This window comes from Acartia tonsa, chromosome 1, assembly GCF_053477335.1.
Source record: "Acartia tonsa isolate MP-2025a chromosome 1, ASM5347733v1, whole genome shotgun sequence".
NCBI lineage: Eukaryota > Metazoa > Arthropoda > Copepoda > Calanoida > Acartiidae > Acartia > Acartia tonsa.
Genome location: NC_137260.1, coordinates 27,260,324 through 27,281,018, shown reverse-complemented (window position 1 = coordinate 27,281,018; position 20,695 = coordinate 27,260,324). Strand labels below are relative to the sequence as shown.

The window sequence follows — 20,695 nt, the reverse complement described above, 5'->3', positions numbered from 1 at the left end:
ACAGTAAAATTTCAAAAGCCACCAATAAACTAAGATAGTATCATACTCCTCCTTTACCTATCCCCTCCTCTCCTACTGGATGAACATACTAACCAATAAATGAGGTCCATATTAGCAAACTAAATTGTCGACAGATATCCCCCTGTCAATAAATTCACGTATATCATTTATCCATTACACGGTAAGATATTATGATTCTTATATATCAAAGTTTAATTTATATACTGTTGCCAAAAAGGACGTCCGAGCTTTTTTTAGGCGGTGGGGATGAAATAGGGTTTCCAAAGGATTTGTTTGGTGGAGGGGGAGGGAGGATATACACCCCTTCCCCCCATCCTCTTAGAGCCTTGGTTACAATCTTAACTATTCTTTTAAACATTTTTTCATGATTTAATATAAATGTTGAGTGTAATTGTCTAAAATGGCCAATTATATAAGAAATACCTCCTCGGAGGATTTGCTAATAAAATTAAAAATTATATTTTTATAAGCGAAGCTTTTTCTATTATTAGGGTCTGTTCTTGGGTCCGTATGTCCGTTTAATCTTATCACTAATTTAGGCATGATATGATTGTCCTATCGATTTCAAAATGATGCCTCATGTAATAGTCAAAAGAAAAATGTTTTTGCAACAAATTTAATTACGATTACTCATAGATCAATATATTGCTTATTTGGTTCGGACACTCTACAAGTGTGGATGTGTGTTTGTCCTACTGACTCATTTTAGAGCTTGGCTTGTATACATGCTGTCATCCTTGTTGTGAAATATTTCCCCTGACACGCGCAACACAAAAGTCTCACAAATTTCAATTTTTTAGATTCTTGAAAGAAAATCCAAATATTTGTGCTTGCAAAAATGCAAAAGTAAAGAGATAATTGCGAGGCTAGGGATAAAGGATTTTTAGAATGATTGTGAAGGCAAAAAGAGCAAAAAAATAACCTAAAACTCTTCTATTATAATTAAAGGTAAAAACAGTTAATGATTCAGAAATATAAAGTTTCCTCCCTAGCTTAAATGGACCTAGAAACGAAAAAGATTCAATTTAAAATCCTTTCCGTTGTATTTCGGAAAGCTAGTAAAAGTGGCTGACTCAGATTATGACTCAAAAAAATTAACCAATGAGAGGACACTATAAATTTTACCATTGGTCAATTACAAAGTATACTGGCCTCTCATTGGTTAATTTTTTTTGACGTCATAATCTGAGTCAGCCACTTTTACTAGCTTCGTATTTCGAGCATTTACAAAAAAATACCTAGTTGAGCATCGAAAACCCCCCATTAGAGTCATGGAGAAAGGCGACATTTTGCCAGTGGGGTGGATAAACCCACGTTCACAAGGTTGTTCACCGCCCAGATACACATAAGAATTTAAGGGGTTGTAATAAAAAAATTTGCTTTTCGATCGCAAATTTACCTGTTCTATAAGTATACTTATAAATCCGTACACAAAAGAATAATTTTTCATTTGGAATAAACTTCCCTCTCTCATGATAAGTGGCGAATTCTTTTCTGGAATATAAAAGGCAAGAGAGACATACAGAGGACTGTTCGTGTTCACATTCTTAAATCATTTTCCCATCAACTTCATTTTGACTAAAGCATGTGCACAGAAATTTTCGGGGGGTTGTGAGTCCTATTATATAATGAACATAGAGTGATCAACACAGTTTAATTAAACATGTTTTTTTTTATTTGATAAGTCCAATACAAAGTGTTTTATTGTTAATTCAAATCTTTAGTTAGTTTATAATTAAAAGAACATGATGCTTTAATAAGTAAAAATTATATACTGTTTGTTTATTAAATCAAAAGATGAATTGTTTCTGCAGTGGAGGTAAGAAAGTAGTGGGGGGAGGGTGATTTTACATAATACAAAATTTTCGTTAAGATATCACTAAACCGATTGATTTCTCCATTTAAGATTTTACTTACATAAAGTGCAGAGATCCTGTAAATTGCTGCTTTTAATATATCAATTACGTTATTAATGCTGTTGAAAGAATGCCTTTGATGCAAAAAATTAAAAATTTATCATTTTAAAATGCAAATTTTTTTAGAATAGACTCTTTTTTAAAACCATTAAATCAGAGTAAGGGAATATAATGGTAGTAGAAAATATTGTTCGTGATAAAAATTATAACTTTTCAAAATTGTCTAAAAAACAGCAAAAATTCTTTTTAAAAAAAGAGGTGAGGTAATTGTAGACGAAAAAATGTAAAGATGAAATTTGAAGATACTGTTTAAATTGTTACATCTTGATGTTGCAAAAGTTAAAGGTTGGGGGGTACTCTTACATAATTAGACACAGAGTTAAGATTTTATATTAGAGAGCTTATAATATTGTATAGTTATATAAATATCTAGGTACCTATTCATAATATGGTAAAAGTTAATAAGAGCGCTCTTAAAAAGGTATTTAAAATAGATATCTAGGCACTCTTACATAATTATACACAATAAAGCGGAATAAAATATCAAAGCAATTTGCATTTCTACGTAATAAGACATTTAATAGATTTGAAATTAGACATCTCTATGATAGTGATTTGATAGTTTTAAAGAGAGCTATAACAGCTTATAATTGAATAAAACTCTAGGAAATCTAACCGAAATATCCTACAAATAATCTTTATATTTAAGAAACAAGGATGACAACATCCATAAAAGCGAAGCTCTGAAACGATATGACAGACGAACATTAACTTTTGTGGAGTGTCAGAACTGAATATACAAAATATGAAAACAAAAGGTTTGACAAAATTATACGTAAATTTGTTGCAAAACTTCTTTAATACAGAATTCTGTTTAAGGACATACTGACATTTTTAATACTTGATTATAGAGATGCTTCGCTCATAATATTGTACCTTATTGTAATAGGAATCAGTAATCAAAAATCAGATCGATCGGATGATTTTATCACATAAGAAATTGTTATTAAAAAAGTACAAAAATCAACATGTTTAAAATGGACGTACGGACATTCTTGTAACGATTATAGAGTTGCTACGCTTTCTAAGTCGTACCTAACTACTATAGGAATCACCATGCAAAGTTTGAAATCGATAGGACAATTTAACAATGCCTAAATTAACTAATAAAAGCTAACTATCTCGGACGAACGTACGGACGGACGGACGGACCGACCCTAATTATAGAAAAGCTTCGCTTTTAAAAACTGCATTTAACAAGAGGGAATAAAATATACAAATTTTGATATGGCTGTCTAGTGTCTATATAAAATCGTCTATATCATCGCTTAATTCTTTATAGGGGCTTCTTAGTGCAGATTTCCACTGATAAAGGTATATGTAAATAATGTATACATATATTTACACCCCCTGATTTAACCTAGTATACAAAAGCAAAAAAATTAATTATTTCAATTCTTATGTCTCTTGTGTATTCTTGAGTTTGGTAGTGTTTTACTAAATACGTAAAAATGCTATAATAACAACAATCTCCTTAAGTGCAATATTTTTTTCAAACCAGGGGTGAATTCTTAAAAAAAACTTTTGCCCCACTAAAATCAGTTTTCCTCACTAAAATTTTAGTGAGGCAAAATTATCCCCTCAAATTTTTTTATTTGCCTCACTGATTTTAGTGGGGCAAAAGTTTTTTAAGAATTCACCTCTGGTTTTAATCTTATAATTTTTAAAAGCGAAGCTTTTCTATAATTAGGGTCGGTCCGTACGTCCGTCCGTCCGTCCGAGATAGTTAGCTTTTATTCGTTAATTTAGGCATGTTAGAATTGTCCTATCGATTTCAAACTTTGCATGGTGATTCCTGTAGTAGTTAGGTACGACTTAGAAAGCGTAGCAACTCTATAATCGTTACCAGAATGTCCGTACGTCCATTTTAAACATGTTCATTTTTGTACTTTTTTAATAACAATTTTTTATGTGATAAAATCATCCGATCGATCTAATTTTTTGATTACTGATTCATATTACAATAAGGTACAATATTATGAGCGAAGCATCTCTATAATCAAGTATTAAAAATGTCAGTATGTCCTTAAACAGAATTCTGTATTAAAGAAGTTTTGCAACAAATTTACGTATAATTTTGTCAAATCTTTTAATTTCATATTTTGTATATTCAGTTCTGACACTCAACAAAAGTTAATGTTCGTCTGTCATATCGTTTCAGAGCTTCGCTTTTATGGATGTTGTCATCCTTGTTAATTTTAATATCCGCGGAAGGCTCCAAATAACACTATGCGATAAATAACTTTTATTTATCTAGTGATTGGAAAACCCTACGCTATCGAGAAACCGACAGACAAACACGAATACTTATATAAAATCATCACTAATAAAAATTTTAAAAAATTGAACCAATTACACAGAAATTGGTTTTTATTGTCAATTATATTGATGTATATGTTCCTAATTTCACACGTTAAACTATTATGAAGTTTGACGTCCTTGCTATTAACTTTATTCTTTTATGCTAAATTATTTAGTCACCTTGCGTTTTTTTATTGCAACAAAAGACAAGGTGGAACATTTCGCAACAAAAATTCTGTAAAAACGTATGTAATTCTTTTTTAGCTGATTGAAATGCGAAAAATAGCTAAATAACTGAAATAGAAAGTTATTTTGCTTCATATTGGTGTATAATATCTAGAGTATGTTCGGGTTTTTTTGGAGGGGGGGGGGGGTCCAGTGTCGATTTCTTTTTGGGTGTGGGAAGGTGCCCTACTAATTAAGTTATAAACCTTCCCTGGACCAGTAAGAGGCATTACTGTAGAGAAACAGCAATCCATTCAGTGGTTAATGAGATCCTTTGCTTCAGACAGACAAACATCTCGTTACTTTTATATAAGGAAAGGACAATATAAAGCAAATTGTAAAAAAAATACCTAATAATTCAGAATTAGATAAACATGAATATGTATATAATATATATATATATTTCTGATAATTTATAGCACGCTAGCGGCTGCGCTCCTAGCATTCGAAAAGGAAGGTATGGGCAGAAAAATTGCCTAAAACACTACAAAAACATCAATCATGAGATCTATGAGAATGTTAGGCTACAGACAAAAAAAACATTACTACTTTATATAACAAGAAATTGCAGCTACGTTTTCTGTGCAAACGATCGAACATTTACATTCAATATATAAACAAAATAAACTTTTTCTACATTTTTTATTTTGTTCTTCCAGTAATTTGTAAACTGCTTTTTTTATTTTCCTGTTAAGATATATTTCAATGCACCGATTTAAAATTTCGACACACAAAAAAATTAAATCTTTTTTGTACTATTTGTTTTGAAAGAAAATCAACACTTAAAACAGTGTACCTTGGATAAGGACACAAAAGTACAACTTTCACAAAAGTTTAGAAGTCTGAAAACTAATTCTGGAAAAAGAGAGAGATATAAAGATCTAAATAAGGTTAACAATAATAAAAAAAAATTAACTAGATTCCCTAAAATTGACTTGTTGAGCATAGAACCCACCACCCTCCCCTCCTTTATTTTGAAAGATTAAGTTAGGTTAAATTCCCCCGCTGGGGTTAGGCATAGGAAAACAATCCTCCCCCCAATAGTTTCAACAAATTTCAGTGATCAGCAGGCAATTTGAGGGAAATCACTACAGAATTTTTTTCATATTATTATCAAGAGCAAGAATAACAACATCCAACAGCAGACTTTTTTTTTATAGGTACTGATACTTTTATGCATAGTTTACAAATTACTCTACTTGTTAACTGTCTTATGTGATTATTTTTAGTCCGGTATAATATCCGATTTAATTCCTAAAATATGAATACTTAATAAAGACCAATGCTATTATCAATATACGAATGTACAAACCGATTTTTCTAAATACTTGATGAGAAAAACTGATGTAGATTTAATTAATAATTTTCTGTATCCTTTATCCCTGAATTAAAAGAGTTGCCAAGGAGGCGTATAATATAATGTGGCTGGAAGTGTTGTATGCGGGGACCAAAATTTGAAAATCATTGTCCGCCCCACGTCTGGATATTTTCTGTTGAAAACCTCCATCCATGCGGGCTGGGCCTCTTATCCAGAGATGGGGAGCCAGCACCGGCTCAGAGAGAATGACAGGACAGACAGTGACAGTTCATCAATCATTGTTCTATCAATGTCATTTTTAGTATCTAAGCTACTCTATAACTAACTTTGTCCGTAAAACTATTGTGGAAACGTGATTTTCTTGGCTGTTAATAAGAATAGACAGCTAAAATTTTTAGTGAAAATCTCCTGTACCAAATTTCATTCAGTTTGTAATTTACTTGTTAAGATCTATTTGAAAACCTGGATACTCTCTAGAGAACGGTTACACCACTAAGAGATCTAATACAACTACACATAGACTACATATTGGTAGATCTTTCCACCAAAAAACAACCGACAACCAAAAACTGATTAAGTCCCAACAGTTCAAAGTAGTTAATTGCGGCCGTTTTTGGCCAAGACATGTCTCTACTATTGAAATCAACAAAATATTATAAGATCTTCCTCTCTGCGTTTTCGATAGCTTTCTTTAAAACTTTTTTTTTAAACTTACAAGAAATAGAATTTAGATTTTTCTGTCGTGCAAAAACATTGCATAATTCAAATCCTTATGTAACTCTTGACTACAAAAATTTCATCCGTTTAAAAATGATACAGAATTCTTATTGTTTGAGGTAAGAAATTTAGCATTTTTGCGGAATTTTTATATAAAACAGATAATAATTCAATGTAGAAATCTTTGAATTGTTTTCGAATTTTTGTAGCCTTTTATAACTGATGCAAATGGAACTTGATAGATAAATCCTTTGAGTCATAAAATTGTGTATAAAAATGCTTTGCTTTATGGTCGAAAATGAAAAGTCTAAGCACAAAAAGGAGAGAAGACAATAAATGTACTATGGAACATACATGTAACAGAAGAACTTGCATTGCGGAAGGGGGGGGGGTTCTTAATGCCATCATTGAAAAGTTTAAGATAACATTATTATAAGTTGAATACTTTGTTTTATAAAAAAAAATATTGTCTGCTTTGGACAGGTAATATCATCAATTCTTCCAAACATCCAAATGCCCTCTAAAAGTTGAAATTAACAGATATTGAAAAAATTATGATTATTTTCCAGACTAAATGTAACGAATCCTTGGTGGTTGTACTGTAAAAGTTGCAAGTTGGTAGGCTGGATGGGCCCTGGATGAGTATTGGTCTGCACAAGATAAACTTTCAGTAATTTCCTATCTGGATAATTTTGTACTGTTGGTTTTATCTCTACCCAAAATATGTTTAATACTACCAATACTAAAAAGTAAATATTTTTAAAAAGCAAAGCTTTTCTACAAATTTGTTGTCTGTACGTGTATGGATAAGATATTAATGGGAAAACCAACAAAGTTTACCTAATCGTCTAGGCTGAACTGATAAAATTATAGAATAAAAGTACAGCTTGAAATTTTATATTTTCTGGTTCTCTGCTCAAGTGATGAGGGCATAATCAGAAATAAAACAGGGTAAGGGTGTACTTGTACTACATTGTACAAAGATACAATTTTTCTCAGCTTCAATATTTAAAAGTTAATTTTAAATGGAAAAAAAATATTTTTTATTTTTGACATAAAGCACATTTTAATTTTTAAAAGCGAAGCTTTTCTATAATTAAGGTCGGTCCGTCCGTCCGAGATAGGTAGCTTTTATTCATTAATTTAGGCATGTTACAATTGTCCTATCGATTTCAAACTTTGCACGATGATTCCTGTAGTAGTTAGGTACGATTTAGAAAGCGTATCAACTCTATAATCATTACCAGAATGTCCGTATGTCCATTTTAAACATGTTGATTTTTCTACTTTTTTAACAGCAAATTTTTATGTTATCTAATTATCCTTTTGATCTGATTTTTGGTATATTGATTCCTGGGACAACAAAGAACAACATTATAAGCAAAGCAACTCTATAATCAAGTCCTAAAAATGTAAGTATGTCCATAAACGTTATCCTGTATCAAGCAGTTTTTCAACAAATTTACTTACAATTTTGCTTCGACTCTTATACTTTTATATTCTGATTATTCAGTTTAGACACTATACAAGTGTTAATGTCCGTTTGTCCTACCGTTTCAGTGCTTCGCTTTTATGGATGTTGTCATCCTTGTTTTCCATATGTATTACAGCAATGAAATAAAAGTTGTCTAAAACTGTAATAGATTGGAATACAGAACAAAATCAGTATATTCTGGTACTTAGCAGGGATGGGGAGAGGGGGGGGGGGCATATAAACATGCTTTCTCAGCCATTTTCTTTTTAAAAAATTGGAAACTGGATAAAAACCAGTTTTGACGGTGCTGAAAACACATAAATTTAAAGCCATTGTCCACGAAAAAGAAAAGAAATTAATCCCTTTTTTGTTGTTTTAGACAAGTGTCTATTTTTTAAGATAAATATACTTGTGTACTACTTACAGTACAATAGCCACAGTATAATTTTCAATATTAGTACAGTGTCTATGATTTAATTCTTTGCTTATTTTTTTTACCCGTGGATAAGGGTACAATAATTGAAGCTAAAAAAATCATCCAAATTCCAAATGGAAGAGTCATAAAGATTAATTGAAAATATTACGAGAAAGGTCACCCATTTTTAAGGAAATTCTTTAGGAAAATATTTAAAATCATTGGTTGAAAAGTTTGGACAAAGAAAGTACAAAAGTAGATTTAGCAAGAAATATAAATCATGAAATTAATTCTTTGCAAGCGCCCATAATGATACAACATTTTGTGACAGTTTTTATTATGGCTTTTTTATCTTTTTACACAACTCAATTTATTATTTCTTAAGGACCTCACTTTGCCTTTTAAAGCGAAACTTTTCTGCAATGAAGTTGTATTTAGAATCCAAGCAACGGTTGGTTTTAACTTAAATGAGAGATAATTTTTTTCTGAAGTTAAATGGAAAATTTACGATGAAAACTAGATTAAAGTTAAACACAATTGCTGTTATACTTTTTGTTTTAGACGTATAGATTTCTATAGATAAGATTTTTAGGCACCAAAAAAACAAAAGCACAAATTAGCAATTATTTAAAGAAATAATATATTAGGACAAAGACAAGAACGAATATGTGAAACAGAATATTTTGTCGAACGAGAAGAAAATAATTGTACGTTATTCTAGCAATATTAATTCAATTATTGAATGATTTATTATTAAGAATTTATGCCATTTTTAGTAAAGTTAAGTGTGAATCTCTTTCGAATAGAATTTAAAAGTTAGATTGGGTGTTTCATGGCTTGAGCATATTGTAATAATTAGCGGTTCTGATGAATTGAAAATGTGACACATGTGCAGAAATAAATACACACCTGCAACGATTATACACAAAATTGCAACTTGCAACTTTTTAGGCCCATTAAATTCAATTTTCGCAACGTAACTGGATTTACTGCAATTCTTTATGCGCCTTGGATAAGGGAATTTGTACATTTCTAGTTTTTGGTTTAGTAGCAAATCTACACTTCCTATTAGTCTGTAGCATTATTTTTACTTAACTAACCCAATTGATGATAGACAACTTGTAGATTGAGATTGTACGCAAGTTTTAAAGATGTTAGGTCAAATAACCACCAAAAAAAGGTCTTCTACATAAAATTAGTATTTGGTTTTAATAATTTCTTTTTTCCTTGCATTTTGGAAAATAAACTAATTAAAAACAATGGTATCATATAAGTAAAACGTGTACCTTACCTATCCCTTTGCCCTGCATCAGCAGATTCTAAATAAATTTAGTGCCCTGAGGCGACGCGATGATATTCGCTTTTCTAATATTTTGTTTTCTGACCTTAAATTGGGCTGAAATACTAATGGCTATTTCACAAAAATTTCCACAAAGGGCAAAAAAAGATTTTTACTATGCGCAGAGCATACTCTTTTTAAAAGTTCTAAAATGAAAATCTTTTAATTTCAATCATGCACTGTAACTCCCCTAAATAGATAAATTAAAAATAGGGAAAGGGTTGTTTCTTACTTTATGACAGGCTAGGTTAAATTATTTAGTATCCCGCAGGGTTAGGCCACATCTCGCAGGGGCAAGACAAAAAAAAAACAAAAAAACTACCCCGTTCCCTTATTTCAATTTATCGAGAAAAAAAGAAGGTTTTCTTTTGTGCCTTTAAAAAATGACGTCATACTGGCCTACTTTTGGTCAATTAAAATGTATACTTGCCTGCCATTGGTAATTCAGTCTGTGTATTAGCCTAGTATTGGTCTATTAAAATGTATACTTGCCTGCCATTGGTAATTCAGTAATTCAGCAAAATTATTGAAGGGTTATCTCTTCAAAATAAGGCTTCTACAGCGGCAGCCGAGCCATTTTAAATAAACTCAAATTTTACAGTATGTAAGAAAAGTAAAGGTTAAAAGGTCAGTTTTGGGTTATTATTTTTCTCGAAAAAACAAAAATCATATTTCTTGAAATTTATATATTTGATTGAATATGAAATAAGCAATAATTTAACCAACAGGGCTAGAAGAATTTTACATTTTTGTCAAAAAATGTTCTATGTCAAAATTACTAGATATAGGAGCAAGGTTGGGATTTTGCAAAAATAGTGTGAATAATAGGAATGGGGGTGAGTTTCTTTCTACTTATTTATCTCTGGATATTGTTTATAAAAATATCTGATCCTCCAACTAAAACCAACTTGTAAATCAGTTATGTAAACAAGAAAAAAAGGATTTATCCATCCAAATATAACCTTACAGCAATCAAGACAGGGGAATACATATAGAATAGGAGAATTATGCCGAAATAGTCCTCATATATAGTTCCTCCATGGTCGGGAGAAGAGATGGGGTAAAGTTATAGGGAGGTGGGTTATTATACTAGCCAGCTGGAAGAAACATTTTATCAGGGTATACGAGAATCTCGCACAATATCCACGTATTCTAAATCCATTGACAGGGTCAAATATTTTTCAAAGTGGTGTATTTTTCAAACATCAATAGAGGGAGCACTTTTGAGAAGGCCTTAGAGTCTGAAGCCGCTCATTTTAAGATTTAAGGGAGCAGCTCGGTATTGTTTATTGGCACGTCACAACAACGGTTGCAATTTGTTATTTTGCTGTCAGATTCATAGCTTCTAAAATCAAGAAAGCTGTATTTATATTTTGATCTAACCTACTATCGTCAGCAATATTTGCAGCTGTAGAATATTTTTTTTTAATTCGGGTATTTTTTCACTTGATGTATTTCAGATTAAAATTACAATGGCATTATAAACTTTTCTTAAAGTTAAAACTAAAATATTTGTCAGTTTTGTTTTTCATATTTTTTATGACTTTCTCACTGGTCCCCAAAGTTATATACAAACACTTTCCTATTTTATATATGCCTATTGTAAATCTATATCACGTAACAATTAATACAATACTCGAACCTGTGTGGGTTGAGCTTATAGAACTGCTACGCTTCCTAAATTGTACCTAACTGTTTCAGGAAACACGCAAAGTCTAAAATCTACAAGACGATCGAAGATTCCCAAATAATCAATTAGATATATCTGTATGTTTAATAAGATCTTCAGAATTTCTGAACTAATCGGTGAATAAATCTAAGGGAGGCTTAGCATTAGACCAGAGCAGGCTCTAGGCTACTTGACAAAGTTTGAAGTTATTAAAAGTCAACTTATCCAAAACAAATGATATAAAACATGTTTGAAGTAAATTCTTTTTAATTTTTATTAAATATTTTTTTCCAACCTTAGACTCTCAATGGTGCATTTGTTTAGCAGTTCCATTGTAAATCCTTACAATTAAGTAAAAGGATGTTTGTCTGTCTGTTTTTCTGTCTTTTTTAACTATTTTAAGGGGAAGATGCCAAAACCCTCCCACGAGAAATCGCCCCAAGTAAAAATTACCCCTAACCCTAAATTTTTTTTATAACTTTTCTTAAACTAAAATTTCAAAAATTCACCCCCCAAAAATTAGTTTTTGTCTTTTTTAATAAAAAATATGGTTATCTAATTCAACTCCCCTCTCCTCAAGTACCTCTAGAGGCCTAAAAGGGGCGTAGCCACTATAGTTAAACTATAAAGTAGCAGCACTCCTAAAAAAAATGTGAGGCTAGATAAAAGCAGGTAAATCTTTTTAAAATTAATGTCTCAGCTTTTAAATTGTCCAAAGACTGCTTAAGATTGAAGTCCACCTTTTAAATAGGCCGTGCAAACGGACAACACTAAGATAACATTCAGTCGGCAAGATTTTAGATTTAAGTTTATTGGCGTGTTTGAAATAATAAAACATAACAGGCATAGATTTAAGTAAATAGTAATTTTTATACATATAGCATTATATTAAAATTCTATGAACGTTAATTTTTTTCTACCTTTAAAATGAAATACTGAAAATTCATATTTCTCCATTTGAATGTTTACCACAAAATTTGTTGCTAAGAATATAATGATAAATTTATATTGATGTATTGCTTATTTATCCAATCGTATTATAGACAGCTTTCTGCGGATATTGTAAAGAAAAATTATCACAATAAGACCGAAGGCCCGATATAACAAAACTGGTATCAATTTTACGATTTGTATTAAAATATTCGAGAAAAATTGACTGCAATGCTATAGATTAGTTTTCAGTACAGCTGAGAACCGGTTCTAATCCAGCAGATATCAATTGTTTTCAAGGCCATACTAGAAAACATTTTCTTGATGACTTTCATTTGGCACTCAAATAAATCAATATCTAATTTGCGGTTAATAACTTTTGATATTAAGAGGTTTCGCGGTTTTTTCTTTTTCAGATTTTAATAAAATCTTATCAAGTGTTTATGTTTTGATTAATTTATTTTTCATGTTACAGCTGTTTTCTTATCAACACAATCAAATTATTAGAATTGCGTTATAATATGCACAGGATTTTGGAGGGGGTGCAAACAGAAAATAAAGGTAGATTGGCCCTTCCAAATTGAATATCAAGAAGGTTGTTCGTAACCCCCTTCTGGACGCTTTTGGACACTATTGGATGCATCTGACTATAAAGTATTGATTAAAGATTTATGTCAACAAAATTCTTCATTTTTGACAGGGCAATAATAGTCTAAATCCCTCAGCACGCTTTTGTAAAAAAAAATATTCATTAAATTGTATGTTTGCTATTTATTAAAATGTATGATTTTTCAAAATTTGTAATCTTACATATCAAAATTCATCTTGCAACGTATACTATTTCTTACAAAATTCTGCTATTCATATAAATTCATTTTCGATAGAATATGTAAAATTGCTGAAACAGCTTTTTTGTTTTTTTCTTTGTTTCTGAAGATTTCCAATAATCCGCTTAGAATTATACAATTTATCAGGGCTCGACAGCCGCATGTAAGCCTCAGTGAAATCGTCATATTATAACTTTAAAATTCAGCTGAATATCTAAACCTGTTCAACATTTTTTGCACACAAGCGGGTTTTAATATTAGGCTTATGCACAGCTGAGGCGCGGCTGACGAGCCCTACAATTTGTGTAAGAAAAGGGGAATTAATTCTTGTATTTTCTCAACCTATGATAATTCATTTTTATATTCAAATTGAATTTTTTTATATTTTTAAATCTGCCACTTAAAAACACCATGTTCCCTTACAGTTCGATTTAACAGAAGTAACAGTATTTTTCCTTTTAAGCAACAATTTGATCCTTTTGGATAAAATCAAACTTATCCACGCAAGTCTAATACGTTTACCTCATACCGTAATTAGTATTTCCGTAAAACCTCTCTCATCTTCTTTATTATTACGAGGTTCGAAGAAACACCATTCGAAGAACGAGTAGATGTTTTACACTATTCCAGATTTAAGGTAGTCGTGCCTCCTATGAACTTAAACCTGCAGGGTTCCAACTCACACATAACCTCACCTGTAGGGGTCTACCTAACCTTGCTGGATCTGTGTTTACCCTTTAAAGAATGAAGGTAGAGATCAATATTATAAACCTTATAAATAGTGCCACCCAATCTTTTTTTTTGCTAAGGTAAAGGCCAAAACCCAAATAATTAACCCCATAGGGCTCAACCTAACCTAACACTTACCGTGAGCAGAAGTGACAGGATCTGTGTTGACCCCTATTGAGGCAGAGTCGGGATTCTTCAAGGATTTTCTCACCAACCTAAAAACAAATTTACTATTTTTTCTTTTCCAGCTAATTTTCTGTCTTTTTTTTTGTTTAAATAATTGATCTATTTTCTTTTTTATATTTTCTGATTCCATGCTTGCATATTTGCAAGATTTTATTTTGACTTTTCTTTTTGTCACCACTTCACCGTTATAGTCAAATGTTAGCAAGAATTTTCCCTCAAGTAACTTTTTAAGCTAGAACTGCTCCATCCCCTATTTTGAAACAAAATTAAAAATATGGGGGGGGGGGGATGTTTTTCATTTGTTGATTTTACTTTAGCTAAGGTTAGGTTTTATTGGTAACTGGATGATCCTAAAGGCACCACAGAATAAAGACCCTAGGCATAGAATAAAATAAAATAACCCACGTCTTTAAAAATTAATTTCAAAATAAACGGGGAGGGGTCAGTGCTTGACAAGCACTTTGATGGAAATTCAATTATGAATCATTTGTTATAAAATTAGTAATTTTTCAATTATTTTTTCCTTTTTCTATCATTAGAGAAGAGTTTCATAATATTCATTCATTATTTCAAACTTATTAAAAGTTTAGTTACAAAACTCAAAAGAGAATATACAATGACATACATACACTATATCCTTAACATAATTTTTGTTATCACACAAAGACTTTTCCAATTTTAAAGTAATTCATCCACTATAATTTAGGGTAATTAACCAACTAAAAATGCATAAAAATCATCAATTTTTCTCTATGATTCCTTTACTCTTTTTTGACATCTCATTTAACCTGAGTGATTTTCTTTCAGATGTTTCAATTAAGTAAAGCCTAAAAGTTATTCTAAATATTTTAGTAAATTAAAAGTAGGACAATCGTAATTTGCATAGATGTACCTTTGCCCGCATATACAAACACAGGGATTGGGATATGGCAAAGACAGAAAAAATATTTTTGCTCCAAGTTTTTAAGATTTAGTTTACCTAGGTTATATATTGATAAATTTTTATTAGAAAGGCAGAGATGGTTTTACAATGAGTGACTGTGACAGGATAAAAGCTCAGAAAAAAAAATCATTGTTTTCCTACTTATTTCTAATTTTTTTACATGAACACAACAATAACTACTTGTAAAATTTGCATAATTTTTTTGGGTGTTTTATAGCTCCCCATCTCTGACACCCATGTTGTTGGTAAAATTAATTTTGACATGACAATTTTGGAGGGGATAAGGAATGTTTTGTCAAGGTGCACATAGTCTGGTTACCAAATTAAAATATTTCAATACAGATAATAAAGCTATCTATAATACAAAGTAGCTTGATGTCTGTCCGTCCGTCTGAAGCTTAAGATCTCGGTAACCACTGAACCGATTGGATTCTACTCTTCAGGGTATATACCTATTGGTCCTGCGGTGGTTTTAAGCTATTTTCTTGGGGGGTGGGACACCCCCAACCCTCCAAAAAACAAAAAAAATCCCCCCCCATTTTTTTTTTTTTTTTTTTTACAAATTTTACGAATTTTATGAATTTTACGAATTTTACGAATTTTACGAAATTAACGAATTTTACAAAATTTACGAATTTTACGAATTTTGCGAATTTAATCGCAAAATGTTTTCCTGCTGGGTAGGTGCGAAAATTTGTGATCCGTTCTGCTGGGTAAGTAATAGAAGATGTAATTATACATCTTGGGGCAAAGACCCTAGAGGCTAGGGGCGAAGCCACTAGTAAGTTTAAATTGCAATACATTTTTTAGGAACAAAACTTACTATAAAAATTTACAATAAAATAACCTGAAACATTTCCCTACAGAATAATATTTAAATCTGACACGAAAAGCCAAATGTTATGAGTTTCATTATTTTAAATTAATGACTAGCAAAATGTATTTGTATTCATCTATATCTAGTATTTTTGTATGTATATCTATTATTTAACTTTATTATTTCATTTCTGTGTGTCATATTGTAATGTGTCATAAGTTAACTATCTATTAACTTCATTGTGTATAAATTTGTATTGTGTATAAGTGTCATATCATAAAGTGTCAAAAGTTAAGTAGCTATCTAAGCATATATATATAGTAGCTTCAAAAATGTTGCCTAGCGGCAGGATCCAAAGCAAAACACAATGTGAAATTTTTTAGTACAAAATGTATTATTAAACAATAACATTATGTCTTAGCTTAACTATCTAGTAACTTTATTTTGTATATATTTGTATTGTATATAAGTGTCACAATTGTGCATTGTCCACTAGTTAAAATGCATAAAAAGACATGTTATTGACCTCACAAATCACAAGAAAATAGTTTTTTTTCTGACAAATGACATGACAGACAAAGATTGGAGTTATCAATCAATAAAAGTAGTAAAGATTTCTTTATAATATTTTTAGCATTTTAAAATGTCTGTAATTCATTTTTTGTAAGATACATATGATCTCTGAAGTAGATGCTGGGCATAATAAAAATCAAGGTATGCTTTCTGGGTAGCTTGAAATATTCTGTGGGGTAGTTTTAGTACAACTATATCCTTATAGTAAAGTAAAAGGATCTCTGTTTGTGTGTCTGTCTGTCTCTGTGTGTGTACCGAAGAATCTCGCTAACTACTGAACCGATATGGTTCTCCTTTACAGAGTAGCGTCTCATAGCTTCTGGGAAGGTTTATAGCTATTTTGGGAGAGGGTACCACCGCCCTCCCAGGATAAATCGCAAAATGGGGTATCAAAATTGTTATTTGTGTAATTATACATATATTAATGTTGCTTTTTTTAATCATCTCCAAAAATGTATAAAAATCTGTAAACAATTTTTGGATCAATTTATGTAATTTAAATAAAATATGTTTGCTCTAATAACCTATTAATAAATCAATACTTTTATGCATATTTGCATTTGCGTATATGTAAAAGGTGTTAATAAAATATGTTCCATTTTCATCAATTCGAAATTAGTACCTATAGATGAAATATTACAACAAATATTTCAACTGAAGGTTCTGTGGTGTTATAAATCTAATCTAATCTAATCTAACTTTGGGCAACTAAAAACTATTTAAGCAATCATTTGATTGATCGACCTAAAATATAATTAAAATAAACTGTTAATCCTGATCCAAAGCCCTATCCCAGCTAGGGAGTACAATTTCTGCGAGGCTCTTTAAACCTTTACCTAACCTAAACTAATCTACATAAAGTTTTAAAATGCTTCAAAAAGTTAATATGGTCCACGTGCAATATGAAAAAATCTGCCAAAATATTACATGATAATAATACCTTTGATGACTAAAAATTATCAGTGAAGTAAAAATTAAAAAAAAAGCTATTAAATAAATGTAGCAAGAAAAGAAATAAACATGATTTAATAGCAATAGAACTTTAGATAACAAATAAGTGTAATCTGCCATTTTTCACAGGAACATTTATTTATCTATGCAAGAATTTATGCAAAACAAAGTTCAGATTTTGACAGACCCTAGAGAGGTGTTGTACAGCATATAAAGATCAGCTGCTGTGATTTTTATTTTTTAAAAAAATTTAAATTCACCCCCTTATTGATGTTGGTTAAGTAAGCCAATATCAAGAGACATTTTGTCTAAATGGGCCAATAGGAGAATACTGACTTAACATTCAAGAGATCTTATTGGTTGAAACATTTTACAGTTCTTGGTACATAAACGGAAAATTTTTTCATTTCATTTGCATTATGAGTCAGCTATATATTGTCGCATAGGATTAGACTTTTCCTGGGTAAATTAAATCATGTACAAATTTCTTCCCTCGTATAATGTTAATCATATGACAAACCATATAATAAGTTAGTTATGAAATTCTTTTGATAAAGTTAGCTTACTAAAAATTATATCGTGGAATAAATATGTCTCGAATTTCGTCGACCAAATCTCGTACAAAACATAAACAACAGTTTCTGTCTGTAAAAATTACCTTTTTAATTTTGACGAAAAATAGGGTAAGTTGGGCCATCTAGATATACTATGTCTATTGGTAAGCCCCACCACCAAAAAGCTGTAGTAGGTCCTTCGTCTTTTTAAGCATTGAAACCTTGTTTTTGAAATTTGAAACTAGTAAACAATTGATCTTTCAATATCCTAACTTTTGGAAGTGTGTGTTTATGTATAGATAAGCAAAAGACAAAATTAACCCAAGAAGAATTTACTAATATTCTGATTTAAAAATGTTTTCAAGTAATGACAAATAAATCTTTTTACTGGTGGAAAAGTTAAAGGCAAAGAAATTTCTCTGTGGTTGCCATTTTATTACCCGTAGGAGTCGAGTTCTAGTCCAGCCTATTTAAAGACTTAGAAAGGATCTATAAATAAATGTCAAATAAATTAAGAAATAAAGGTCCTTACTTCATCAGCATTAAAACTCAACAAGGGAAGGTTCATCTGAAGGAAAACTATTTTACGGCATATTTTCGCCAGTAAATTTTTTTCTTCGATTATTTGATAAAGAAAATAATGCAATATTGTTATAAAACAGTTATATTTGACCAAAAAAATGTACCAAAATTTCTTATAAACATTAATTGGATTACAAAAGTAAAATGTGTTTGTTACTTCTTAAGAGACTCGTATATGCAAATACTTAACACTGACATCATTCAAAATATTCTTCTTCTCTATCCTTTTTTTTAACACAGAATATTATGTTAGAAAACAAAATTATTTTTTAAATACTTTAAAGATAAAATCTTCTTCAAACCTGTTAGTGTTACTTGTTATAGCTCTTCATAATAGCCTATCGAGAAAATTTTAACCTTAAATAAAAATAGCAATAACAAAAACTGAGGGGGGGGGCTATTTTTTCAAAATAAGATTTCTCTTGGGATGATGGTGGTACCCTACCCCAAGATAAAAAACCTACACAGGACCAAAGAGAAGCTAAATTGTAAAGGGGAGCCGTTAGCGATATCCTTTGTTAAGTACTTTAATATAAGGATTTAGTTATTGTTCTAAAGTAATTTTCTGTGTTAGCTGTGCTTGTTTGAAAAATGACGCCGCTAGTGAAGGAAAAAAAGATTATTTACATTTGTTAAGAGTGCATCGCAAAGGCATTTTCTTTGCCAAGGGTACTCTACAATTAATCTTTGTACGTCCAAGAAAAGAAAAAGTAATAAAACCACCAAAATAAGTGAAATAGGTCATTTTTAAAGCCAAAATATCTTTAGTATTGACTCATTCTGTGTGTTTGACAGCTTTAGTAAAAAATCTACTTTATGAACTACTTTTTTAATAAAAGTAATAGTAAGGATAAACAAGACATAAAACTGTTTTTTCAAGCCATTTAAAAGAAGAAGAAAAAAATAAGTTTTAATTATCTATCTATAGTCTTTTTGCTTTTGATAATCAGTAAATATTAGCATTTAGAGAGGGCTGTAAATTATTTTAGCAACCTTCCCTCCCTGAAAATTATGTCAAAAAATTGATAAAAGATACTTTTATTATTCATTACATAAGAATATCTATTATGTTGGATATAGTCTTCCTTGTTTATTTCTTAACAACATTATGCAAATTTCAAACTGAGAAAAGAGGCTCCTTACATAAACAAAGAATCTTTAAAGAATATTTCTCTAATTGCACTTGTCATAAACATTATAGGTGCAGTTAAATTATATTTTAATTTAGCAAAAGTCCAAATCATCAATCAGATACTCCTTTTCTCAAACTATTTCAAATATACAACCCTTTAATTGTTTGGAAGTAATACATGTCTATGATATTGAGTTGGCATTCTACTTAATAATGTAATGACATAGTAGTAGTTGGTACAACTTTAAACGTCTTTTGTTATGACACAGTTGAACCAATATTCGAACCCATCACCTCCCCAACTACTGGTGTATGCACTAGTTATGTATTACTTTACAGTCTAGAGATAACCCTTCAATTATTTGACCTTTTTCTGGAAGTCATACATTTCCATGATGTTGAGTTGCGCCTGTTTTGGGCCAAGACAACCCCTTTTTACTTAAAAGTTTAGGGATGTCAAAGGGTAGGGTAGTGGGGGTTAGATGATAAGATCTTCAGCAACTGGACATTAGTTCGTTCTTATTAATCATAGGTGCGTAAAAAAGCAGAAGTTGGCAACATATTTAACGTTTTTTGTTATGACGAAGTTTGGACAATCACTGACTGAAGCAGATAAATCCTTCGGAAAATATTGGATGCTTTTGACTTTAGTTGGGAAGCAGTTACTGTGCTATGCATATACAACTATATTTACACAACTTCTGATTGCTTGTGCATTTTAACCAGAAATAAAAAAATAAAATATAGACAGCCTTCTGCAGATATCCAAATGAAAAATTATAAAGTTTAAATCAGTTTTTTTAGTCCCATGGGGCCCGGCTAACAAAAGTGGTTTTAATTTGAAGATTTTTAAAAATTGTCTGTAATACAATGCTATACATTTTTTTAGTATGGTTAAGAACCGGTTCTAATCCAGCGGATATTAATCGGTTTCGAAGCCATACTTGAAAAAGTATAACTCATTTTTAATATTTTGCAATATTTTGTCTCAAAATTGATTATCTTGCAGATTTTTC

At 30.7% G+C, this 20,695-nt stretch overlaps 1 protein-coding gene across 1 annotated transcript in view; it reads right to left on the bottom strand.

Annotated features, from left to right (window-relative positions):
* Positions 1-20,695, bottom strand: part of LOC145327024 (serine/threonine-protein kinase NIM1-like) — a 106,366-nt gene that overhangs the window by 14,820 nt on the left and 70,851 nt on the right. Inside the window, exon 16 of the mRNA XM_080170508.1 lies at positions 14,080-14,156. Within this exon, the coding sequence (XP_080026634.1) occupies positions 14,080-14,156 (77 nt within the window). The remainder of the gene's footprint in view (positions 1-14,079; positions 14,157-20,695) is intronic.